The sequence below is a fragment of the Megalobrama amblycephala genome, linkage group LG4 (genome assembly GCF_018812025.1).
Source record: "Megalobrama amblycephala isolate DHTTF-2021 linkage group LG4, ASM1881202v1, whole genome shotgun sequence".
Lineage (NCBI taxonomy): Eukaryota > Metazoa > Chordata > Actinopteri > Cypriniformes > Xenocyprididae > Megalobrama > Megalobrama amblycephala.
The window spans coordinates 10401536-10428596 of record NC_063047.1 but is presented as its reverse complement, the minus strand read 5'-3'; the positions used below and the strand labels follow the sequence as shown (position 1 = coordinate 10428596).

The 27061-nt window shown below is 39.0% G+C and overlaps 2 protein-coding genes across 4 annotated transcripts in view; both read left to right on the top strand.

Annotated features, from left to right (window-relative positions):
* gria3a (glutamate receptor, ionotropic, AMPA 3a) overlaps positions 1-3096 on the top strand; it is a 53106-nt gene extending 50010 nt beyond the window's left edge. For both annotated transcript variants that reach the window (XM_048187396.1, XM_048187397.1), the window contains exon 16: positions 1641-3096. The gene's annotated coding sequence lies outside the window, so the exon portion shown is untranslated. The remainder of the gene's footprint in view (positions 1-1640) is intronic.
* A 910-nt stretch (positions 3097-4006) lies between these two features.
* Positions 4007-26404, top strand: nlgn3b (neuroligin 3b). 2 transcript variants are annotated; one of them, XM_048187380.1, is made up of 8 exons: positions 4007-4373; positions 9811-10511; positions 12137-12190; positions 12784-12939; positions 14788-14973; positions 17981-18105; positions 20038-20705; positions 22366-26404. In XM_048187380.1, exons 2-8 carry the CDS (start codon positions 10046-10048, stop codon positions 23246-23248), a joined length of 2538 nt encoding a protein of 845 aa, XP_048043337.1. In that variant the 5' UTR covers positions 4007-4373; positions 9811-10045; the 3' UTR covers positions 23249-26404. The 2 variants fall into 2 exon arrangements, with proteins under 2 accessions (XP_048043337.1, XP_048043338.1); XM_048187381.1 differs by lacking the exon at positions 4007-4373 and adding an exon at positions 4411-5590.
* The last annotated feature ends 657 nt before the right edge of the window (positions 26405-27061 follow it).

The window sequence follows — 27061 nt, the reverse complement described above, 5'->3', positions numbered from 1 at the left end:
AGCCCAGTCAGCAGAGTTGGAGCGTGCCATTTTGTAATGAATTATACTACCGCTCAAAAGGTTGAGGTCGGAAAGATTTTTAATCTTTGAGGAGAAGTCAGCAAGACTTAGACTTAAAGGTGCTACAGAGGATGTTTTGTTTTATACATTTTTGCAATATTACTTGAAACTGTCTTTACTAACTGATAAAAGACTATTTATTAGGTGCACTGAAAGGAATAATATTAATATACATCATCTGTGCAAGAGGCAGGGCCTTAAAAACATCAGCCAATCGTTTACGCGATCATCGCGTAAACGATTGGCCCTCTGGCTTGTCAATTACTGCCATGACGTTCCTTGTGAGAGACGAGCGTGGCTGCGCGCTCCAGTAACTTTCCACACTCCACAGGCGCCGCATGCAATGTTTTTGTCAGGAGACAGGAGTAACAACTGCAGATTATGAGTTACCTGCAGTGAGTCCGACATAATGAATCCACTAACACGATGCCGGTGGTAAACACTCGTGTTCCGATACTCGTGCGCGAGTTTCCCTCGAAATGAGCTGTGAAGGAGGGGGGTTGTTCTTACGCATGCGCTCATTTCAAAAACTCACTAACAGTCTTTAGTTTCTCAGTCGATGAAAAGATCCTCTGTAGCACCTTTAAGTCTCTTATACACACCATGGCTGCATTTAACTTCTCAAATATGCAGTAAAACAGTAATATTGTGAACTATTACAACAATTTAACAATAATTGTTTTCTATTTTAATATACTTTAAAATGTAATTTATTCCTGTGATAGCAAAGCTGAATTTACAGTGTCACATGGTCCTTCAGAAATCATTTTAATATGCTGATTTGGTGCTCAAGAAACATTTCTTATATTATCAGTGTTGAAAACAGTTATGCTTCATATTTTTTGGAAGCTGTGATAGTCTTTTTTCCAGGATTCCTCTAATAGAAAGATCAAAAGAACAGCATTTAATTTAAATGTCTTTTGATTATTTTAATCCATCCATTAATATCTTTTAAAAAAAATTTACTGACCTTAAACTTTTGAATGATAATGTATATAAAATAAATAGTTACTTGTATGAAAAAGTAACCATATATGAAATAAATAACTACAAAGTAAATTGTGATTATGTAATTTGAGATACTTGTAACTGCATTTTGCCAGTAAGAGAATTCGGCCAGTCATAAAACTTGAAGGTGCCTCTAAACCTGTCACATAGGAGGCTCTCTAATTCAGTGCTTAAAGTGCGGTCACATTTACCATTGTTCAAGGAATTTTCAATAAGAATCCATGTAATCAGGAATGTTGCACGAGAGCGAAATATTTCCCCATTGCAGATTTTGCATCAGGTTCAAGTTGGTCTAGCAAATTTGCTTGACAGCTGCTTGATTTGAAAGTAACTTCTCTGTGAGCTGTGCTTTATACAATGAATTTTTTTTTTTTCTTTATGAAATTTTGCTAATGTGACCGCACTTTTAGTTTGGTGGTACTTACAGCAGCCATAAATCAGGTGCTCCATCTCTTCAAACTTTCTGCATTTAGTTTAGTGACTTTAGTGTCTTTGAATTGTGTTATTGTCAAAAGAGCGTATCTTCCTGCAAGTCTTAAATGGGTTGGGCTGCTGTCTTTTCTTATTCTCAGATTGGAAGCCTGTCCCTTGCTGATCATGTCGTATGCTGCATGGGATAGACTCTCTGTCTCTTTGAGTCGACTGTGATTCCCTTTAGAAAGTGGACACGCACCCAACCAAAACCCATCTCACCGGAACATTTGTCTTCTCGGCTCTGACCACAACCCGAACCAATAATCACGCGACAGACTATCGGATGGACCAAACACCCGCCCACCCTCTCTCAGTGCCTTACTGAACCAGTGGCAAAACAACAAAACACGCAGGCCATCTCACCAAAGTCCTGGAGATGTCCTGCTGGGTGCTGGGTCTCAAACCATATTTCAACTTGCTCTTCTTATGAGAGGGAAAGACGGTGAAGGAGGGAGGGAGAGATAGACACACACACCGAAGAGAGGTTTGATTTGGTTGATCTCATGATCAGTGATGACAGTGTTTATTGAGTGACAGTCAGCTTGTTTCCATGACAACTCCCACCAAAAGGAGTTTCTGCAAACAAACATTTTATGCAAACCGTAGGAAATATTTTTGAAGTATTCTGCTCATTAATTTGATTGTGCTGTGATTCTGTGTCCTCATCAACATAATTATGTTATGAATAATGTAAATAATTTCAGATACATTATGACATCAGAGAAATAATGCAAACATTGTTTTCATTTCACATTTTACAGTTTACTTAGATTTTCTTTACTTTAGCTGGAGTGAATTCAGGCTGTATGTGTGTGTGTGTGTGTGTGTGTGTGTGTGTGTGTGTGTGTGTGTGTGTGTGTGTGAATATTACCCAGTTTTCTGTACTCAAAACCCAACAAGGGTGGAAGATTCTTAATTGTTATTGCCATATTACTTTATTATTAAACATAGGAGATAAATAATGACAGCACATTCATATAGCATCTGCAACAACAACAAAAAAAGTTCATTTTAATCACTATCATACATCAGTTCTTTTTTGAGTCGAGCTTAGGAAACAACAGCAAAATGTTTAATAGTTTTTAATAATTACTTTTATTTAGTTTTAAAATACATAAAAAATCTGCGATTGTCACTGAGGTATGATATCTGTTAAACTGATAAAAAAAGAAAACATGGATCTTTGATTTTATAAATCCAGATAAAGCCACTCTGTTTAACTTCTTAACATTTGTTTAGATGGTAAAATGCATATTTATTTTGAAGATTTTATATAACTGACTTCTGTATGATTTCTAAGTGAACTTGCATGTACAGTAAGGATGAAAACTGCTTTTCCCTCAATAAAGTCTCCCTTGACATGCCCCTCTTCCCACCCCTCTCCTATTCCACCACCTCCATTCCTGGTTAATAATGATAAAAAAGAAAGAATAGAAAATTATGAAATGGTCAAGACACATCCTGACGTAAATAATAGTCTGTCCCTCTGCATGACTGCATCCAACTCTTAAACATTTAAGTATATTTTGTAAATAAAGACAGATTTAAGACAAATTTCTACTGACTGATGGGTGTTTTGAGCTTCAGAAGCTGTGCTTGTACTTGTGTTCTGTTTTTGTCACCGATGCTTACATTCTCCAAGGAATTTCAGTTTAGAATCGTCTTACTTATGGATGTCTGTGCACATTAGGATGATAGGAGAAAGTATTGCAATGTTGAAAAACTCCTTTAAGTCATCTTAATTTTAAGTCATCTTTTATCAGGGTCGACAGCTTCCCAGCAGGAACTCTGCACTAAACCACAAAAAGACCATAAAATAATGCCAGAAGCTTTGCATTCTAGTTTAGTGTCGAATAAAGAGATGATCTTATTTATAATAACTCACTTACAAATAACCCTCATCACAATTGCAATACATGCCACCTGCTGAGCAAATAAGCACCTGCTGTGCATGCAAATGTAGTACATGCTGCACAGCAGCAGCTGACAGTTATACAGGTTTGTGTAATAAGAGATGAATGGAGAATGCTTTACTGCAACTGTCTATAGAGCTTTATAACCGGTGTAGTTCTACTTAATTCCTCTGAAGGTTTACCAATATGAAGGCAGGTGTGGCGTAGCGGCAGAAGCCCTGGTCTGGTCACCAGAGGGTTGCTGTTTGATCCATGGAATCTTCAGAAGGACTGTGCCTGTATTAAGTGTGAATAAAAGCGTCTGCTAAATTGCTACTTCTTTACCTGGGAGTAAATGTAGGCTAGTGTTTAACATGCACACATACGCAAATGTTAAAAAGACTCCCCAGTGTCTCTTTTATTTTGTTTTTATACAAGTTTCTGCATTTATTCTCATTGCAGCAGCTCTGCAAACTGATATTACGATTTTTATTCAGAAAATAAATGGTGATGCACCCGCCACACCCCACCAATGCCATTACGCTCTCATTTCCTCATGATGGTGTTTTCATTTATAAGCTGCATGTCTGGTTTGGATGAGACGATTTTTTTGCTGCCTATATCCCCCTGTTTGCTTATTTATTTATTTATTTTGTTTCGCTGCCGGTTTGTAAGATCGCTCGTGTCCCTTCGGTTGCCTGGCAACGCGCGTGGCAGTGGGCGCTCCTGACCTTGCGTCCGCGACCGCGCACAGCGCGCGCGCTTAAAATAGACCCGGGGAGATTGACGTTAATTGAAAATAAGAAAAACGCAAGAAGAGCCGTGCGCCGTTCACACGGCTCGACGGGGAAAAGGGGGCATGTTGGATGGTGGGAACGATGAGATATGAGATTATTACAGTGCACGCTCGGATGCGATACCGGCTGAGCGATTCGGCAGGTGAGCCCAAAATTTTCTTATTTATGGCTGATCTTGATGCGCGCCGTCGGTTCTCAATATCAGTCAGCGGTGAGAACGAATAATCTCGAGTAATAAGAGCAATTTTCCGATGCTGGTGAATAAAAAATATGGGCAGTTATGAAAAAAGCCTGAACTGGATTGTGTATGAGTGTAAGTGGAACGCGTTTTGATTGAACAATGAACGCTGGTCTAATGAATGCGCCGCATTGCTTGTATTTGGGAAATGGCTACGATAAAAGGATGTGATTTCTGTAAAGGAAATATTTTCATTTTCTTTATTTCATTTGATTGCATTTTAACGGCATTTTCATTCTCACATCTGCAGCATGAAAGCTCGCAATAGCAATAGGGTGAGCAGATAACGAGAAAGAGATAGAGAGACGAATTGAGAGAGAGAGAGAGAGAGAGAGAGAGAGAGAGAGAGAATTATTCGAATAACCTCAAAGCCATGATTTGCTGCATCTGCGCTGTGGGATCTTGTTAATCATAGTCATTAGATAGTCGTAAACAGTCGGTTTTGTCAGACTAAATAAACTTATTCGCATCTGTTTGAAAACACCTCTGCCAGCACCGTTATTTAGCTGTTCTACAGGCCTGTCTGCGCGAGGGACACTCGGGGGTCGAGTCGTTCTCCGCGTGCATGCTCAATACCCGCTGATATATTAATCACGGGCAGCGCGTGACGATGAGCGCGTGTGAATTAAAGCTGCAGTTCGTCACCTGTTGGAAAGGTAACGGCAGCGCACGCGAGAGTGCCAGTCAGAAACCAGTGTCGCGACCGTCCGTGTGGATGAATCCAGGAAGCGAGACCCGAATCGAGTCCAAGTTGTCATAGTGATTTTACCATCTGTTGGATCGGTTTGCTTAAAGCTTTCCCAGCGCGCGCACGTCAATGCGCGTGTCTAGAGGCACTATGTTGTTCGTTTACGATACAAAACTCTGGCATTAGCTGATTCGAGGGAAGGGTCGTGACACCACAGGTACATTTTCACGAGCAACTTGTTACCAGATGTGCAGTGAATACTGAACCTCGCTAGAGTTTTCATAATGAAATGCCTCCGCATAGTTTATTATCCAAGCGCCATCCCGCCACTGCACCGTTCAGTCGGAGCTACGGAGGAGGAGGAGGAGGAGGAGGAGGGACAAGACTATTGGTATTCATCTCTCGTATGGTAGTCTCTTTCACCGTCCCCGCCGTGAGTCCGGGGAACACACACACATACACACATACACACACACACACACACACACAACATTCCTAATGAATGCAAAAAAGAAGCGGTTTACCCAGTATCATTAAACCTGAATAGGCAATAGCACCAGATTCATGTAAACAGATCTGAATTCGTCAGTTCAATGAAAGCAGACTTTATCATTTCATTTCTCGCACAGTTATGTGGGTTAAATATGAAGGACCCCAATTTTGAAACACATCTCTGCCCTGTACAGCTGACCTGATTGAGGCGCGCGCCGTCCTCCCGTGTCCGCTCGCTATTGGAAAATGGGCACTGGAATAAACGGACTCCCAGTATTCTCTCGATGGGCCCCCACGATTCAGATTAACTGACCCACATTACAGGGGTGGAGGAACCCAGAGCTAAAAAAATATTTACAGAAACGCGAGAACGTTTGTTTATATGCTGATATTCTACAGGTAGCGAATCTCATCAGCACCATGGACAGCGACAGGAGTGAACTGAAAGATATATAAAAGCCCGTGGGTACACTTAAAGGTTGGATGGCTTATTAAATTCAACATTTTTAAAGATGGAAATATTAGTTTAGGCTATAAGTTAGCATAAGTCAAAAAAAAATTGAGGTAATTAGTCTCATTATTTTAAGTTGACAAACTCAAAGATTAGGCTAAGTTAAGAAAATAACACTTAATTTTAACATTTAGTCTCCTTGTCTGATGCAAAGTATGCTGAGATTTAAAAATCTGCTGCAACTCATTCAGTTTAATATAATATAATTAAGTCCAGCTTAATATAATCAGTTACTGAGTTCACATAACTTTTTATATTAAGTACAATGAAATATTTGATCTGCAATATTTGAGTGAAATTGACTAATTTCATTTAGTTAATTTCACTGTTTGGTTTTACAGGCATGACATGAAATTCTCTTGCCATGTATTTCATCAAGTTATAATTGATGGTTTTGATGCCTGAGGTTGACCAGCATATATTTCTGAAGGTCTGGTGTACCTATAATCGAAATACTTTTCAGAGTTCAAGAGGGGCTGCTTAATGGGAATGACCCAGTTAATTGCACAATGAATACTTGTAATTATTTTATCCTGTAGGTTGCTATTTTGAGGCCTAATAATGCCAGTGATGACAGTTGCTTTTGGTTAGTTTGAGATCAGTTTGTTTCTGTGTATATGGGATTTTGTTTTATTTTGTGTTGTTTGCAGTTCTAAAGTTGAATTTACTGGAAAGGCAATTACATAAAATAGGTCATATGAGCACCTGCTCAACACACCACTGCGCACGAAAGCTGTTTCACACCTCTAAGAGTGCCAGGCAATAGGTTATATTTTAGGTTCTGTATTTAAAGTTGTTAATTATTTTGCATTGCACAGTGTTTTGCTCATTTAATGTTCTTGAAATAGAATTTGTAGGGGTTTCTATATATATATATCTCGAATATTTTGATATTCACTTTTATTTCTGTAATGTCGAGATCGAAGATCTGATACATAATTCTTTGATAATTTACTTTTGTTTACATCTCAGGCTGTAAATGGTTGCAAATCAGTCCTTTTTTACCCAGAAAGTGTGCGTTTCTCTCAAATCCTTAGCAAGGCTTACAGAATTGGTATTTGCATTATTTTATCCTGTAGGTTGCTATTTTGAGGCTTCTGTAAACAGTGCTTCTGGGGCAGTGAGTTAGGATGGGGATTACTGAGCTTGATGTCACATTATTTTTAAAGTTTGTCTTTAAAAATGTAACTGCTTAAAGTGTAACTTTCCGATTTTTAAGTGTCACTTGTTGATTGTTTACAGCTCCAGGGCTTTCATGAAAACGGCAGTTTATTTTGTTCTTCCCCCTCCATTTGGCCTACAACAACTATGTTTTTCATTGTAGTCATCCAATTTGAAACGCTGACACAGGGTTTTTTCAGATTTTCCATCACAGCATTTTCTTCATATTTACAATTCTTTGCAGCCTGTAGCCACTGCCTACAACCAAGGACTATAGATATAGAAAGACAGTTCACTCCTATTAGTTATGAATGGGAGAAATTGCAATGCGCAATATGGTGGAGTAAGTCCCACCTTCTAAGTTAAAGAGCCAATCGCTGATTGATAAAGTCATTGCGTCACTGCAGCTGCCGTTAGAAGCTCCGGTTACCATAGAAACCTGAGACTCGCGGTTAGGACTGCACATGCGCATTGGCTAGTCTAGCCTGAAAAATACGCTTTTTTAATGCTATTTGAGCATAAGAAACAACATTTATGGTACAGTTCATGTCAGATTTTATTGCTGATTTAAAATATGTTATTTAATTCTGAGCTCGCCAAGCAGTTTTTGAGATTTCAGGATTCCCCCATTCAAATAGATAGGACTTGGACTTGGATGCCTGAAACAGCTGCTCGGAGACGTTGCAAATATGGCTGCTGAGTGAATAGACTTTTCTTGAAAGAGACTGTGCTACAACGCGCTGGACCCTTCACTGACAAGCGAAAGTAACTCACTCCCTTTAAACGTTTACTCTTTGAATTCTTGCACCCATGAACAATACAAGTCGACACCATTATAACTAAAAGTAAGGTGGCATTTGACTCTGGTCAAGCTTATCCATAGCAGACAAGTGGGAGTGGCATTGGACGGCATCATGCCAGGTGCATTATGGGTGTTGAAGTTTTCCTACCTATTTTGGAACAGGAAAGACAACTGCCTTTTTTCTTTGTTTTCTCAAGTCAGGCAGCACCGATTTCAAAAATATTGTTGTCTCTCTACTGCATAGGCAGCCAAGTTTTCTTGAAAGCCCATTTTGCCAGTGGTGAAGTACCCCTTTATGTATCAACAGAAAAAAAACTTGGTAAACGAAAAAATATTCACTGATGAAACTTTGGTGCTTTTTTAAAGGTTCCTTGTGACAGATTAAAGGTCTATGTGTTAATAAAAATTAACACTGTGGCCATGTTTCACTTATCCCAGATTGTACATCTGTCATCTAACTTCTAAATTAGTGTCCCAGGAAAAAGTGCATATAAAACGGTTGTATCTTCACACCAGACTGGCCAATGCAACATGTCTTCGGCCAGAAAATAGCAGTTTTATGTCAATGGTTTATGAGATCCTAAAAATTGAGCCATCTTCATGACACAATGATTCTTTGGTACCTCAGTTTTATCCAGCCAGAATCGCAGACTTTCAGACTTCCAGCTCTGATCTTTGGCCAGGTTTTTGAAAGTAAGGATGTAGATGTGATCACTTGTTTTGTGGCTGGTCCTCATCACCGCAGTGCAGGCTAATGAATGCTGTGGGTTTTAGCCCATCGGCTGTACATGCTGCCATCCCACAGCATCATGCACACACATTGATTTCAGATAAAGCAGCAGCTCTGCGTGTTTGTGGCCGAAGCGTTGCATATCGATCCACTCGCACAACATGCATTCTGAACACAAGCCCTGCACTATGAGACTTAAGCTCCTCCCCTCAGAAGATATAAGATCCACCTGCTGTCCATGTTTGATCCCTCATGAGATTGAACCTACAGTGCTGGAGCTGTGCAAGGGTTCAGGGTTAAAGTGTTTGTACTTGCCCCTTAGTGCACGTGTGAATGTGATATGAAGCACAGACTGTGCATGCATCTGCATTTGAGTGTTTCTGCTTTCTTTCTCTCTCTAAAGTACACCCTTTGCTAGAACATTCATGTATGCACTACAAATTTATGGTTTGGGGTCGATAAGATTTTTAAAAATATTTTTGAAGGAAGTTTATGTTCATTATGTAAAAAAAAAAAAAACTTGCTCACAGCAGCGTGTTGTGTATGTATTGGCAGTAGCAAGTCCTGTATTAGCTCTACAGCAGCAGCAATAACAGCAGCAACAGCAGCATAGCAGATCTATTCTGCTAAGGCCAAACACATCAACAGTGTCATATCTATTTCCATTCCAAACACTCGTCATGAAAGAAATATTGTTTTTGCATTACAAAGTTAATTTTAACTTCTTTTTATGCTTGAAAAGTGTTCTTTCTTTAAAATAAATGTCATTTGGTTTGATATTTAGCTATCTAATGCTATGACATTCATGCCTTTTAAGGTTTGACATTAAGTGTCCATTTTTGAGGCCACTGTAAGATGTGACAAACTGTATTTTCTGAGGGATTATTAATATGGTTCATATTCTGAGTGGTGTTATGAGAGGTTCTAGCTCTTACACCCTGTTTGTGTATATTTCAGGTTTGTGCTGAAAGGATCTGCATGCTGGAAAAATGAACAGCTTCACCTGCTGAAATCAACAACCAATATGGAGCACTTGGTGGTGGACACCTAGCTGCGAAGATGCCCACTGGATCTTCCCGAGTGTGTGGCGTTTGTTTTTGAGTGCTAGAGTGTGATTGTGTCAAAGCAGAGAGTGTCATTAAGCTACAGACAGATTTTTTCAGTGCGAACGTGTGTGCTGTTAAGAGAGACCATGTGGCACACACAGTCAGCAACTTACCTGCCGCTTACCCACCTGCTCTGCCGACCTCTGAACTTTGCTCTGTGTTGGCTGCTTGTGTGGTTGATGTGGTCAGTCTCCATGACAACAGCACTGACCTACCAGCCCACAGTAAACACAGCACTTGGCAGACTAAGGGGGATGCGTGTCGCTGTGGCAACGGAGGGTCTGGGCCCTGTGGATCAGTATCTGGGTGTGCCTTACGCTGCCCCACCTGTAGGAGAGAAGCGCTTCATGCCGCCCGATGCTCCGTCGGCCTGGTCCGGTGTACGGAACGCCACCCGCTTTCCTCCTGTCTGCCCACAGACCGTTCGCAATGCAGTGCCCGACATCATGATGCCCGTCTGGGCCACCTACAACCTTGACACGGTCGCTACGTACCTGCAGGAGCAGAGTGAGGACTGTCTGTACTTGAATATATACGTACCCACACAAAGTGGTGAGTCCAAATGCAAAATGCACACACACATTCCTAATTACATATGCAGAACACCACTGCTTTTGGTTCTTGGTTCCTAGTTTCTTTCTCATCTACTTGCTGTAGTTTTTACTTGCCACTTGGGGTGTTGGGTGCTGTTTTTATAATATTTATATATTATTTTATAATATTTTATTATTTTGTTCTAATATACCTTCAAGGGAATTAGTTTGTTCATATGGTTCATGTAACAACAGATTTAAAAAAAAAAAAAAAAAAAAAAAAAAATCAGCAATTTAATTTCCTGTGCTGCATTTTAGGTCTTCTTTTTATTGCATACTATTTATTTAAAAGCTGCATTTATAAATACAGGATGCATTCTAGTTTTGTTGTTGTATTTAGTGTACATTTTTTTGTTGAAGTTTAATGATATTGTCCTAATTAAGGGTTTTTTTTTCCTTCGAAAACTAAAAATAAAAATGAAACAATTAAATAATGAGATAGATATATATTTCATATATATTTCATATATACTGGCTGTTTCAGTGTTTTAATCTAATATTTGTTAGTAACTTTTTTAGTAATTTATTTTCAAAAGATTACACCATTTTTAACGCTCACCAATTATGCATTTATCTGATCAAAAATACAGTAAAAACAGAAATATTGTGAAATATTATTACAGTTTAAAATAATAATATTTTAAAATGTAATTTATTCCTGTGATGGCAAAGCTGATTTTTCAGCATCATTACTTCGGTCTTCAGAGTCACGTGATTCTTCTAATATGTTGATTTGGTGAAACATTTCTTATCAAATGCGGAAAAAAAAAAAGTTGTGATATTTTTGTGGAAACTGTGATATAATTGTGCATGTGTGTTCAGAATTTTTGATTCAAATTTAAGAAAAATATTTTGTAACAATGTAAAAGTCTTTACTGTCACTTTTTTTTATCAATTTAATGCATCCTGAATGCATTACTGAATCAAATTATTCATTTCTTTAAAAAAAAAAAAAAAAGTATGATCAGTAGTGTAGCTGGACTGTAGTTTAACTACTGTAGATGAAGAGTAGATTGAAGCATGGTAAGCTACAGTTTCAAAGCTTCCAACTTCACTGCAACATAATGCACAAAGACTTTTGAATTTTGGTTGTAATATTGTGAAAAATAAATAGACAATATTCCACTGGAGACCTGTTATGTTAGCAGAAAACACTACGGTCCACCACAGATCCTCTCAGTTCCTGTCTCTCTCAACCTTTCTAAGCTACATCAGAAGCTTCTCTGATATCCAGTTCAGTGCCTATGGCCAAAATCCACTCTGTGCTTTCCTTGCAGTATTTAAGTTGAACTGAAGCAGCATCTGTGTCCACTGGAGTGAACGTTTGGAGCACTGTTTTGGCCTCATTTGAAGTAAATATTTCCTGGTAAAATGTTGAAAGCTTTATTATTGCAGGGTTTGAAGTGGGAAAGTAAACCCTTGTTTGTTTCACACAGTAATTTAGAGAGAAGTCCACTGAGCTTTTATATAGCCCCAATTACGCACTTACACAGAACCCACAACACACACAAACACACCCACATGTTTCTCTGTGGTCTAGTTTCTATCTGCTCTTCTAATTTATCATCTCTCTTCTCTCTCTAGGTACAAAGAGAACAGGCGACATGTCAGCTGACACAGAGCGTTCAGAGGATGATGGTATGTCCCGTTTTCATCATTCTTTCAGTTGAATCCATTATTAATGTTTTTTTTCTATTCATTTTTTATCCCATCTTGGTTAATGCAGGAGAGAATAATCTGGATGATATTTACACAATGTTGCATCATTTTCAGGAGGATTTTATAAGGTAGTCCAGTGTGTTTGCCCCGCATCTTTTCGGTTGTACTGTAGATATCATATTATGATATTATTGGGCAGAAATTCAAACTAATCTTTTGCAAATGCATCTAAGGAAAAGACATTATTCGTTTGCCTACTGTTATTTGGGAATGCTGCATTTGAAGACAACCATGAAATGACTATAATCATTCTAATAAATGAAACTCAAAGAAATTGAGTAATTTAAAGGAAGTCTCAGAGGCAGATCTTGGCTGGTTACATTGTTAATTTTACTCACTTGTGCTATGAATGTTGATAAGTAAAATAGATTATTTAAACCTGAAGTCTGTCAGTGGTGCAGAAGATCTCTGTGGAAATTTTGAGCAGCTGTGAAAAACACTTCAGAACGCAGAGAGTCTCATGTTTTTTTTGTGCACTGTGTGTGTGTGTGTGTGTGTGTGTATGAATGCAGGGCTGAGGGATTCTCGAGATGACCCCCGTCCTGTGATGTTGTTTATACATGGTGGCTCGTACATGGAGGGCACGGGGAACATTATGGATGGTAGTGTGTTGGCCAGCTACGGCAATGTCATCGTCATAACCCTCAACTACAGGGTGGGAATATTAGGTACGTACCATAAGGGAAAAGGCTTTTAAGAATCAGTTTATTATGGCTAAATAAGTGATTTATGAATATTAAAAAGTACAGTGTTTTTCTTCATGTTTTGGAGGAAAGACCAACATGCACAAGATAAGATACTGTTACTCCAAATGAAATATGTCAGCCATTATAAAAGCATCCAAGTCTTTAGAAGACCTTAATAATGTTTTATAAATGCTTTGGGAAGCAGATCTGTCCATTACAGCCTCATTCAGAGAGAGTGCTGTTAATACTCTTCTTTTCTAAAGAGCTCTGATTCCGTTAAATCTTAGCAAGTAAAGCATCAAAACAACTCACATTTCCTGTTCAAATGTTATCAGACAGAAAATCACCTACAATGAAAGAAAGAGAAGTAGAGTGAAGAATGCTTCCATCTTTAGGAATGAAGAAGCTCTGATAAGACAGCACAGCTAAACCCTATAAAACAGCAATCATCTCTATAAGCAAACAGGCATCATCGCCTACATTTACCATCACCGATGGCCTGTCGGTTGCGATAAAAGTTCTGAATTAAAGAAATGTACTTTATGTTTGGAGAACTCAATCGCTATCTCAAAGACTTTGTCTTTAATAGGCTAAGATCCTGTTCCCAAATCCTGACTTTACAACAGTTACAATACAACAGATAGTGACCAGTTAGATAACAAAAGGGGCTTTCACACCAGAGGAACCTTTTTTTATAGTTCCTAGAACTACTGGCTGAAGTACCTGGATTTTGCCGTGTTCGCACCACAGGAACTAGGAATGATTAACCAGCACTATAGGAACTATCAGTGACGTAAGTCTACGTTGATCGGTGAAACACATGTCAAACACCGGCACCCAGCATTTTTAATAAGCCGTGTAAACATATTTACTTCACGAACATGGAAAACAGCGATAACTGCATTTACCTGTTATCTGCAGGGTTGTGTTCTTTTCTTCGCCTCATTGATATGTAATACTGAAAGTTGTCATAGGAAATTTTGTCTCTTAGCCCCACTTTTTGCTCTTTCAGTCGTGTAAATTATGTTTTTACATTCCATCTCCGTTATCACGAAACCCAAGACACACAACAAGCACAGCTCTGATCACGGCATCCTCCATCCACCGGTTTTTAGCGTTTGTAAATGCCGCGCTTAAAGACGCCACTGTTGGCCGCTTCAGAGTTCCTATTCCCGGTGCGAATGCAACCAGGAACATGGCCCAGGGGGAGAATTTAGTTCTCAGGGAACTATTCTAGTGGCTAGTTCCTATAACTGAGATCCTATTTGGGGCAAAAGCCCTTAAACTTATCAAAGCTTTTATACCTCTTAGACAAAGATAAATATTGCTGGTCAGGCTGTATACAGCTCCTAAAGAACACCCCCAATTCCAATGGCATGCACCAACCTCAACTGGGGTCTAGATTTGCCTGGTTAGCATGACCCAGTTAGCCCCTCCTGGTAGATGTCATAAACCACCCTTTTTTGTCAAGCAAAGTATACAGTAAAACTGAACAACTGCCAACGAATGAATGAGAATTCTAAAGGCCCTGGTATACTTTGTTTTCCACATTCCACTCCATCTTGTGCACAGTTGAGCGCACAAGCCTTTCAAAGTATACTTCTTTGACCGTGAGCGAGGAAAGACGCGTTCTGCGCTTGCCATTTTAAAAAAATCTCCACAATCTCAGGGAGACATCTCTTTCTGTTATGTTTAACTGCAGTAAATTCGTCCTATTTTCACCTGCCAAAAACACAAAAAGAAACTAAATGAAACGATTTTGCTCTCAGGATCATCAAAAAAAGATTGTTTTTCAAATCTTTCTGTCCTCTCTCTTTATCTCTTTATCAGGGTTTTTAAGCACAGGTGACCAGGCTGCTAAAGGGAATTACGGTCTCTTGGATCAGATTCAGGCTCTCCGCTGGATCAATAAGAATATTGGATATTTCGGTGGTGATCCAGGCCGTGTGACCGTGTTTGGCTCAGGAATCGGAGCGTCCTGTGTCAGTTTGCTCACTCTTTCACACCATTCTGAAGGTCAGAGATCAGACACCTCAAATAATATTAATGTTTAATTCACCATATAAACATAATTGTCACAGATGCAGTGAAATTCTCCTCACTATTGTTCCAAATGCTTATGTAATTTTCAGATGAACATCATTCATATGTTGAAACAGAGGGACCTAAAAATGAGTACATTAAAAAATATTATTAAATAATAACAAATGTCAATGTCCTGTTAAAATCTAATCATTGGAATCCTAGTAATGAAGTCATTTTCTAATTATACTTATTTCATTAAACCCTCTGTAAGCCTTACGGTAATCAGTTAAAGGTGTGTCTCAGCAAGGCACATATAGTGTATTTTTGTAGTCCGTTACTGCTGAGACAGCTGCCTCTGCAACCATGACCACTGTCACATCCGAGTTTCCGTTACCACGGTAATCTCTGCTGTAACCATGGTAACTTGTCTCCTGCCTCATCAGCCTTATCCCTCTGTTGTGGGCCTCAAGTGTGTGTAGGTGTGTCTGTCACTGCAAGGCGTGTGCAAAGTGTGTTTTACAGAGATCAGAGCCAATCACACACGCCTGCAGGGATATTGATCCTACATCATCGTTTTGCTTCAGTGTACAGTACTGATAACTCCTCTACCTTTTCATCTCTTTCTCTCACTGTTTTGTCTTCTCCCTCTGTATTTATGTAAGGTTTTTTTTTTGTTTTTTTAAATTTGACGCTGATCCCCCATTTCATTTCCATATGATGGTTTATGTATGCATTTGCTGGTACATATATTTTAGAAAACTGTGATAGCTCTCTTCTCATCCCGGTGCACTTATCGTAATTGTAAGATTCTAGGTATTTGTGTATTGTAGGACACCTCCACCACAACTGGTATATGTTTCCCAGAAATCCTGCTTTCTTATGGAAAACCATAGCACTGGTTTTGTCCAATTTGACTGTCACTACCAATTTTTGCAGTTATTGCTCTAGAAAGGAGCATCCTTTTTTCTGTGGGGACTGCAGAACAGGCCATCCCTGCTGAGCAGACATTTGATTTCAGTGTGTGTAGAGTGAGGTCAGGGGTGGCAGACTGCATCTGTACTTTTGCTATATCATTTATGTAGATGTTCAAAATGATTGGATGCAAGCTACATCCCGTTCTCTCTACCCTCCTTACATTTAACTGGTTTCTATGGTTTTGTTGCTTCTCTGAAATACACTGATACTAAGTCATTAAGACTTAAGCTCTCTTTAAATTATTCTGACTGTTCCAGACTGAGTGAAATGATGTATGACTTAAAACAATCAAAAATCAATTTTACTGTTCACTAGAAGGGCTCTTCTGCAGACAAGGATAAAAGGATAAAGATGATAAATCTGCATATTTATGTGGATTCTATTTCATTTTGTATGCCTGAATGTTGGATTGAATAAAATAATATTTTCTACATGACAGCATTAGAGAAAAAAAAGGAAAAAAAAAACCTCTTATTTTTATTTATTTATTATTATTTTGTTTATTGATTTCTGTTCAGTTTGATGCTATCACCCTTCAATATACCCTTGGATTATTAGCCATTGAATGATTCTACATATTGCTGTGCGATAACTGTACCACTGTTGTGATATTAAAATTATCACACACACAAAAAAATAATAATAATTAATTGATTAAATAGAAATAAAAAAATATTTCATTTTAGGAACAGCATGGTATTATCACACCTAATTTCTTTATGCAGTACAAATGGGTCTTGTACATCATACAAAATGGGTCTTGTACATCTATTTATAGTCACTGGCAAAATAAAAGTTAAATCCTCTAATCTAAGACTTCTTGTATTCAGCTTGATAATATATGTATTTTTATATTTGCACTGGAAGTTTCAATACCAAGGTAAATTCCTTGTGTGTGATTCTGATAATAGCTGGCTTGAGAGCTGGCTCAATCCCCGAAATTCAGCTCCCATCTGGTGGGTGATGGGCATGTTTTACACCCAGTAGGGCATCCCAGTAGGACGTAGCTGTTGAAGTTGTTTCTCCATTGTTTCCTTGTAGAGTAATTTGCATGAGTCAGAAATGCATGTGCTAATTATGAGAGGCTTGTCTTGGTTGAAATGATGTGGTAGAATTGAATAAAACAGAAATGTTTTAGTCACCTGATCAGGGTTGGTGAAACTTATTTACATGACTGTTTACAGTGCAACCATAGAGTCAAGGTACAAGCTCATTACAGCATCAGTCCTGCTGAAGCATTCTGGGGTATACGTGTTTTGCTGAAGGCCACAATGATGATGACTCATGACTCGTGCTTTTCAGAGAACGTCTGATGATATGACTGTCATGATATTGTATTCTAGGCCTATCAAGTTTGGGATTAGTGTCTCTATAGACATGTTAGCAGTCCAATATCTGTAATCACTGTCTCAGGGGAGATAGCTGAATGTGAAATATTAAATGATAAAAAAAATAAAATAAAATAAAAAAAAGTTGAATTTCATGGGTTCAAGCTCAAGCCAACTAATATTATATTATATAACTGATTGCAAATGTGTGAGTGCAGTTGAATATGAAGTGTCAAAATTAAGCAACAGACACAATGAATTCAAGTGGAGCATTTGACAGAAACTGTATATGGTCAGGAAAAAATGGCAGCATAAAAGCAAAAATGACCCTGAAGATCAATTGCCCCTTACTAAAAAAGTTAATTTCTAAAAATGGACCAAACACATTGTTTGACACATGTAAGAAGAAATGACCTGTCCAGCATGTACTGAAACTGTATCAAAGCATCTCATTAATTGAGAGTGGATGAGAAAAATATAATGAATTGGTTGAAGGCTGTGAGGGTCACATTAAGATGGCATTCACAGAGTCTCTTAGAAAGCCCAGGATGTGGATAGACCCGTCTTTCATGACAGATGAAAGATACTGCAACTCTGCCCTTTGTGGATACAATACTAATATAATTACTGATCTGGAATATTGGCATGGCATTTACTGTTTTATTTTCTTCTGACATTCTCTGTTCTCTCTCCAGGTTTGTTCCACAGAGCAATCATTCAGAGCGGCTCAGCACTGTCCAGTTGGTCAGTGAACTATCAGCCTGTGAAATACACACGTCTCCTCGCCGAGCGTGTCGGCTGTAATGTCCTTGACACACAAGTAAGATGTTTGTTTTAATTTTATGAGTATTTTGAGCTATTAGAGAGGCAGTGATAATGCAGTTGTGTGTATTCTGTGTAAAACCTTGTCAAGTGAGATGGAAATAAAATCCTTAACACATATACGCTCACCTAAAGGATTATTAGGAACACCTGTTCAATTTCTCATTAATGCAATTATCTAATCAACCAATCACATGGCAGTTGCTTCAATGCATTTAGGGGTGTGGTCCTGGTCAAGACAATCTCCTGAACTCCAAACTGAATGTCAGAAGGGGAAAGAAAGGTGATTTAAACAATTTTGAGCGTGGCATGGTTGTTGGTGCCAGACGGGCCGGTCTGAGTATTTCACAATCTGCTCAGTTACTGGGATTTTCACGGACAACCATTTCTAGGGTTTACAAAGAATGGTGTGAAAAGGGAAAAACATCCAGTATGCTGCAGTCCTGTGGGCGAAAATGCCTTGTTGATGCTAGAGGTCAGAGGAGAATGGGCTGACTGATTCAAGCTGATAGAAGAGCAACTTTGACTGAAATAACCACTCGTTACAACCGAGGTATGCAGCAAAGCATTTGTGAAGCCACAACACGCACAACCTTGAGGCGGATTGGTTACAACAGCAGAAGACCCCTCTGGGTACCACTCATCTCCACTACAAATAAGACTGGAAAAATGTTGCCTGGTCTGATGAGTCTCGATTTCTGTTGAGACCTTCAGATGGTAGAGTCAGAATTTGGCGTAAACAGAATGAGAACATGGATCCATCATGCCTTGTTACCACTGTGCAGGCTGGTGGTGGTGGTGTAATGGTGTGGGGGATGTTTTCTTGGTACACTTTAGGCCCCTTAGTGCCAATTGGGCATCGTTTAAATGCCACAGCCTACCTGAGCATTGTTTCTGACCATGTCCATCCCTTTATGACCACCATGTACCCATCCTCTGATGGCTACTTCCAGCAGGATAATGCACCATGTCACAAATAATTTCAAATTGGTTTCTTGAACATGACAATGAGTTCACTGTACTAAAATGGCCCCCACAGTCACCAGATCTCAACCCAATAGAGCATCTTTGGGATGTGGTGGAATGGGAGCTTCGTGCCCTGGATGTGCATCCCACAAATCTCCATCAACTGCAAGATGCTATCCTATCAATATGGGCCAACATTTCTAAAGAATGCTTTCAGCACCTTGTTGAATCAATGCCATGTAGAATTAAGGCAGTTCTGAAGGCGAAAGGGGGTCAAACACAGTATTAGTATGGTGTTCCTAATAATCCTTTAGGTAAGTGTAGTTGTGTGTACTTCTGTTCAAAAGTTTGGGGTTATTTCATCAAAAATACTTTGAAAACAGTAATATTGTTAAACATTATTACAGTTTTAAATAAGTTTTCTATTTTAATATATTTAAAAAGTAATTTATTCCTGTTATGGCAAAGCTGAATTTTCTTCAGCATCATTACTCAAGTCTTCAGTGTCACATGATCCTTCAGAAATCATTCTAATTTGCTGAATTTGTGAAAATCAGTTGTGCTGCTACATATTTTTGAGGAAACCATGATACATTTTTAGGACTCTTTGATGAATAGATTTGACCATTAATTTGAAATAGAAATCTTTTGTACCATTATAAATGTCTTCACTGTCACTTTTGATTAATTGAATGTGTTGCTGAATAAAACCATTAGTTTCTTTCAATAAAAAAGTTTTACTGACATTAAAGTTTTCAATGGTAGTGTGCCATCAAATCCACTTTCCTACAACACTGCAAACCGGCAGCTTTGAGGTCAATCTGTGGCAATTAAATCTTTGATTGGTTAAATTTGATTGGGTGCCAGTTTTATCTTTAATTTAGTGTCTACTTTTTAATGTCTATTCATTTTTACCTGTTGTGTAGGTGAGGAGGCAGATATAATGGTTGTGTGTTTTATGCAGGACCTGGTCCTCTGCATGCAGAAACGTAGCTACAGGGAACTGGTGGAGCAGGAAATTCAGCCAGCGCGCTTCCATGTGGCCTTTGGCCCGGTCATCGACGGTGACCTCATTCCGGATGACCCTGAAGTACTCATGGAGCAGGGGGAATTTCTTAACTATGACATCATGTTGGGTGTTAACCAGGGCGAAGGCTTCCGCTTTGTAGAGGGCGTGGTGGAACCAGAAGAGGGCGGAGTTTCTGGCTCGGATTTTGACTTCACAGTGTCTGATTTTGTGGATGGTCTCTACGGTTATCCAGAAGGGAAGGACACTCTCAGAGAGACCATAAAGTTTATGTACACGGACTGGGCCGATCGAGACAATCCCGAGACTCGCCGCAAAACCCTCGTGGCCATGTTTACGGATCACCAGTGGGTGGAGCCAGCTGTGGTGACGGCCGACCTGCATGCACGTTACGGTTCTCCAACCTTCTTCTATGCATTCTACCATCACTGCCAGAGCCCTATGAAGCCTCCATGGGCAGACGCCGCACACGGTGATGAGCTCCCCTATGTGTTTGGCATTCCACTTATTGGTCCCACTGAACTCTTTCCCTGCAACTTCTCCCGTAACGATATCATGCTGAGTGCCGTCGTTATGACCTACTGGACCAACTTTGCAAAAACCGGGTAAAACAGAACACACTCTAAAATAGCACAAGCAACAAATCAAAACAATACACAAAATTACTGTACAACTGGGAATGTAAAGCAACACAAAGTGAAATATAATCAGTGACAATACAACAATAAAATATCTAGAGTCAAAGAATCTTTTTTTTTTATACATGCCATCTATTTTGTTCACAGTCTAGTGTTTGAAAAAAGATGAAGTAAAAAGGCATTACAGGATAGTATATAATAGTATATTACACCATTTCACATTGTCACAAATTCAATACAACTAGCTCCCAACGTACCCAGACACAGCTAATAGTAAAACAAGTGTGACGGGTAAACTGGTAAACAGTCACTGTGACCTTCAAGTAGGTCACTGGGAGCATAGCAAGAAACTGTGGGAGGAGCAATGTTGTAAGTAGATTTTAATGTAAAACAGGGCATCAGTGCCTTCTGGTGGAAAGAAAGTGGCATTAAAACAATGCACTGTAGATACATAGTGTGCACATACATTAGCTCACAACAGGGATAGTTTCATACGCTGTTATTCACATTTTGTATGTGTAAAATATGTGTAAATATTGTATATGTTTGTATAAGTTTGTATATGTTATTCTTATATGCTGATTTGATGATCAAGAAACATTTCTTATCATTATCAATGCTGAAAACAGTTGCGCTGCTTATTATTTTTGTAGAATTTTTTTTGTAAAATTACAAATGTCTGTCATTCTTGCTTTATTTAATGCAGGCTTGCTGAACATAAGTATTTATTTTAAAAATCCTAGTGACCCTAAATTTTTAAATGGTAGTGTAGAATTTTCAGAATGTTTGAAAATTTGTTTAATCATAAATTAAAACATGAATTTTGCTGGCTAAATTTATATGCAGTTTAATGGACTAAACTGAATTAATATGGCATGAGAAAATATAAATTAAAGTATTAGTTCACTTTCAAATTAAAATGACCCCAAGCTTTACTCACCCTTAAGCCATCTTAGGTGTGTATGACTTTCTTCTTTCTGATGAACACAATCTGAGATATATTAATAAATATCCTGACGCATCCGAGCTTTATAATGGCAGTGAGCGAGGATCAACTAGTATGAGCTGAAGAAAGTGCATCCATCAACATCCAGCCATCATAAACATATTACACACGGCTCCGGGGGGTTAATGAATGCCTTTTGAAGAGAAGCGATGCGTTTGTGTAAGAAAAATCCATATTTAACAAGTTGTTTGAATACAGAAGGCGGTCTGGAAGAAGCTATTTTACTTCATAGCTTGTTAAATATGGATTTTCTTTTACACAAATGCATTGCTTCACTTCGGAAGGCCTTTATTAACCCCCCTGGAGCCGTGTGGAGTACATTTATGATGAATGTGGATGGAAGCACATTCTATAGCTTAATACTCGTTGATCCCGCTCACTGCTATTATAAAGCTTGGATGTGTCAGGATATTTATTAATATATCTCAGATTGTGTTCATCAGAAAGAAGAAAGTCATATACACCTAGGATGGCTTGAGGGTGAGTAAAGCTTGGGCTAATTTTCATTTGAAAGTGAACTAATCCTTTAATTTAAAAATTTACTAAAACAAAAACAACAACAACAAACATAATTACAACTGAACTAACTGTTTTTGTGTGTGTGTGTATCTGTTTGTTTAGGGATCCGAACAAGCCAGTTCCTCAGGACACAAAGTTCATCCACACCAAGGCAAACCGTTTTGAAGAAGTGACATGGGCCAAGTACGGTCCTCACGACCAGCTGTATCTGCATATTGGGCTGAAGCCTCGTGTTCGGGATCATTATCGAGCTACTAAAGTGGCCTTCTGGAAGCACCTGGTACCTCATCTGTACAACCTGCATGACATGTTCCACTACACGTCCACCACCACACGGGTCCCGCCTCTTCTGACCACACACAGCTCTCACAGTGCCACGCCGCGGCCAGGGGGCAACAAGGCTCGTACCCCTGGTAAACAGCCCCCCCAGTCCACAGCACGCAGCGGACCGCTGGTCATCGCCAATCCGCGCGATTACTCCACAGAGCTCAGTGTCACGATCGCTGTCGGAGCGTCCCTCCTCTTCCTCAACGTTCTGGCCTTTGCTGCGCTCTACTACCGCAAGGACAAACGCAGTCGACAGGACACGCCCCCTCAGCCCGCACCTCAGCGACAGACCCCGCCCAATGACCTCAGCTACACACCCACCTCCATCTCTGGGGGTAACCAAGAGGAGGGGTCACTGTGCGACCCCCTGCGTTTGACCCCGGCATCATCTCCACGGGATTACGCCCTCACACTTCGCCGCTCGCCGGATGACATTCCACTCATGACGCCCAGTTCTGTTGCCATGACACCGAATAGTGGCACTATGACACCCAACACAGTTACCTTGACACCCAATAGTGTTACCATGACACCCAACACCATTACCATGTCACCTAATTCTTTGATGGGGTATCCCAGCATGCACCCTTACAACACTTTCACACATGGATACAACTCCACCAGCCTGCCCCACCCACACTCAACAACACGTGTATAACATGCAACAGAAACTCACCACACACCAACACACAACACTCACATCCCACAAATCATTACAACATAATCCGCGACTGATTACTGTAAATCAGATCAAACCGGTGCAAACTGTTTAGCAGTATTCTAAAGTACAATAGCAGGTGAAACTAATACATAACATGAGCACAATCACCTCTGATTTATGGCACTAATGAATCAGTATGACCCATCAATATAACCAATAATATAAACCAGAAGGAAACGAACAGTATAAACCAGAAGGAATGTCACTGCAGCACACTAGCATAAACAGTGCGGCTCAGTATGAACGCACCGCTTCACGTCTGACCCATGTCAATATTCACGTTATATGAGCAGTTAAGAAACTTCTCTGTGGAATAAGACCGAAAGAACGAGCAGATTACCTGAGGGCGAGGTGTAGTACCGCTGCTGCCTCTAGGTGGTGCTGCAAGACTCTAAAAACCTTCAAGGTGTTTGATCTGCAAGAACAGTAGGGGGCGCTGGAGTCCCATCAGTGGTTCACCATTATGAACCAAGCAAGCACTTATTCTATGATATGTAATAATAATAACCTGTAATAACAAACATATTAATGGCTATTGTACAGTATAACATATATTAACGTCAATGTACAGACAGCTTTTTTGAATGTGTCAGAAAAAAAAAAATATTTCTAATCGTTTTTAAACTCAGATTATATCCATAGCAAAGAAGGCCATTTGAAGCCCAGATTGATTTTAAATCCTGAACCGTTTTTTTTCTTTCTTTCTTTCTTTCTTTATAATTGCAAAAAAATTTACTATTTTATACCACCTTTCTCTCTCTCTCACTCACTCACTCACTCTGACTCTTTCTTTTTCCCCTCTTTCTCTCTATGAACGGGTGAACTGTCTAGGCCTAGGCTATTTTACTTTTGGTATAGGCTAATCGATTCATTTAGCTGTAGATTACACCGATCACGCCGATTTTAAATAACACGGCGTGTGTGGAGATTATTCATGAGAGAGAGCGGGTGTGTACAATTTTCAAACTAAGCATCTTTAGATAATTTGTGTCTTGCTAAATGTTATCATTTTGTGAAAATGCTTTTCGATCATCTTAAATATGTATTGTATCTGAGTTTGTTTGATATGTTTTGTGAAAATGTTCGAACTCAATTTGAAAGCATTGAGATTTTTTTCAGTATTTATCAGTGATATGACATCACTCATACAGTAATATGACATCACTCACGCTATGATATGTCATCACTCACGCTGTGATATGACATACAAGCTTTGCTGAGAACTTAAAATGTTAATCTTTCCCATGAAACATGAATGTGGTGATTTGTACTGAACACAGGGCTTCTCTGATGAAGGACGGTCTACTATACCATGTTTACTATGGAGCTGCACAGAGTTTAAACAGGGGATACAATCGTGTAGTCATTGTGTCATATCCTGGCAGATGGATAGATTCTCTGTGTGACCCATGCTAACCACCCCTGCCACGATTTTTGTGCCAAATTTGCGATAGTTTCCCTGGTAACCAGCAGAAAGTTTGTCTGTTAACGTGTTTGTGTGAAAGTTCAACAGCTTTATAAAACAATTTGCAGTATTTACAACCATTTTAGTTCATTTGGACTTTGAAGAGGAAAAACAATAGCATTTGGATGCATGGAGTTGGACAACAGCAGTGTGTCTCTCCTGGATGAGGGTGACCTGTGTGCAGATGCTCAGGTCTGTCGATTCAACGGCTTGCAGAAGTCTGTTCTTTTATACTCTGTACATTTCTGCCTCAAATTTGCAGTAAATATTGAGTTTGCCTAAAATTCCTGTTCCTTGTTTATCAAGATTGATTTGGAGTCTGGAGACTGGAGTTTTTTTATCTCTAGAGAAAACTGTGACACACTTAAGCCATTTACAGCGCTTTCGATGCACATTCTGTCAGATGTTTTATGTATTTCCTCGGAGCTGTAGCTGAAAAAAAAAAAACTTAAAGCTACAGGAAAACCTTAACTAGCTCTACAACAAAATATTTGTATTGGAATATTTCACACAAAATTAACCAACGTAGAAGGCGACGTTCTCGGGACCTTGCGCAACGTTCCCTAAAAGTTCTGGTGACGAAAATTCTGAACCTTTACAGAACATCAGGGATGTTCCTAAAACGTCCTCTTTTGGTAATGAAAGTGCTGCAGTTCAGGGTTCCTTATATGACTTTAGTGGGACGTTCTCTTTTGGCTATTTTATGTTCACATAAGAACGTTACAATGAGGATATTTGGGACATTAACAGAACGTCTTATAGTAATTGTCCCCTAAACATTCCCAGATCGTCCTGAATGTTTGGTTTATTTGGTCTACCAAATAACGTCCCCCAACCCAAATGTTCTGTAAAGGTTCAAAATTTTCGTCACTTTTAGAGAAATTTTAGGGAACGTCGCCTTCTACGTGGGTGTTTTATAGAAAATAATAAGGTTTGAAGTCACCGTTTTGGAGGTGAGCGTTTGCTTTAGATGGGCTCTTGATTCTTGACATTTAACATTAGATTTTCTCTGGCTGCTTTAACTGTATTTCCAAAACACACTTGTTACAGCAAACTTTATAAGAGAATTTCTGATTTGATAACTTTGGTTAGTGATGGTGATTGAATCATCATGGAGTGCCCTGATTCTCTCCAGAGACTAAACTCTGAGTGCGTTTACTGTTAGTTTGGAATTGATTATTTTTATATATATATATTTTAATTCATTATACAGAGTTTTGAACAGTGACTTTTAGACTCACACAGACATCATGAATCAGAGTATGATCCTCAACAATGGTGACAATAAACAAAAATCTTTTTTGTGACTTTAGTAACTTGTTTTGTGATGTTCATTTAAACAGTTAATCTGTTTATCTGAACTTTTTTTTTTACCATTGTTGAGGATCATACACAGAACCTTCTCAATCTTATCAAAGCAGGACAGGATTGTATGTATTATAGGACTACAACAACATGAATGAAATACAATATTCAAAGATCAGTGAACAAGACCACTATATGATGAAACCATCAACAATGAGCAACCAAATCCATTAGATCAGATATTTGTATTCATTTTGTTATAAATGTGCTTTCGAAACACACAGTTATAACAACTGAAGAAAAAGTAAAGTTAAAACATCAAGGGTCAGGAGCCCAACTAAAGCAAGCACTTACCTCCGTAAAGGTGACATTTATAAATTTTGATAAAACATCAACACCTCATTAAGAAGACTTGTATGAAAGAAATAAAGTCAGAGTGGTTTGTAATAAGTGAAGATGCAGAGATCTAGAGAGATCTGTTAGTGTTTAATGTTTCTGTTATCTGAGTTTTGTGAGGTCACCATTGTGCTGGAGAGTAGAGCCTGTGCTTCAGTCAGTGATGATCCTGAAACACTGATGCTCTGCTGCATGTTGCTTTATTTAAAGACTGCAGTAACAGTGTAGTTGTTGATACAGTGATAGACTACAGTAGTGACATTAGCTCATGTGTGTGCTGTTATCAGCTAATGACTTACTGCAAGAGATTTGCATTTTAAAGAAAAGTTTTCATAATAATCCAGGAAATACCTGTAAAAGAGCTTTTTTTTTGTAAGACATTCAAGAAAAATTAGTTTTTGTTTGAACAGCCACTTTTGTTAGTCAGTTTAGCTCTAATTTTCAATTATATTTTTTGACAAGGGCAGCAGGGACGTTCTGAGAACATTTCCAAATAAATTATGGTTCCCTAAACGTTCAAAGAATGTCCCGAATGTTCTGTGAAGGTCCGCCAAATAACGTCCCCCAAACCTTAAAAGAACTCC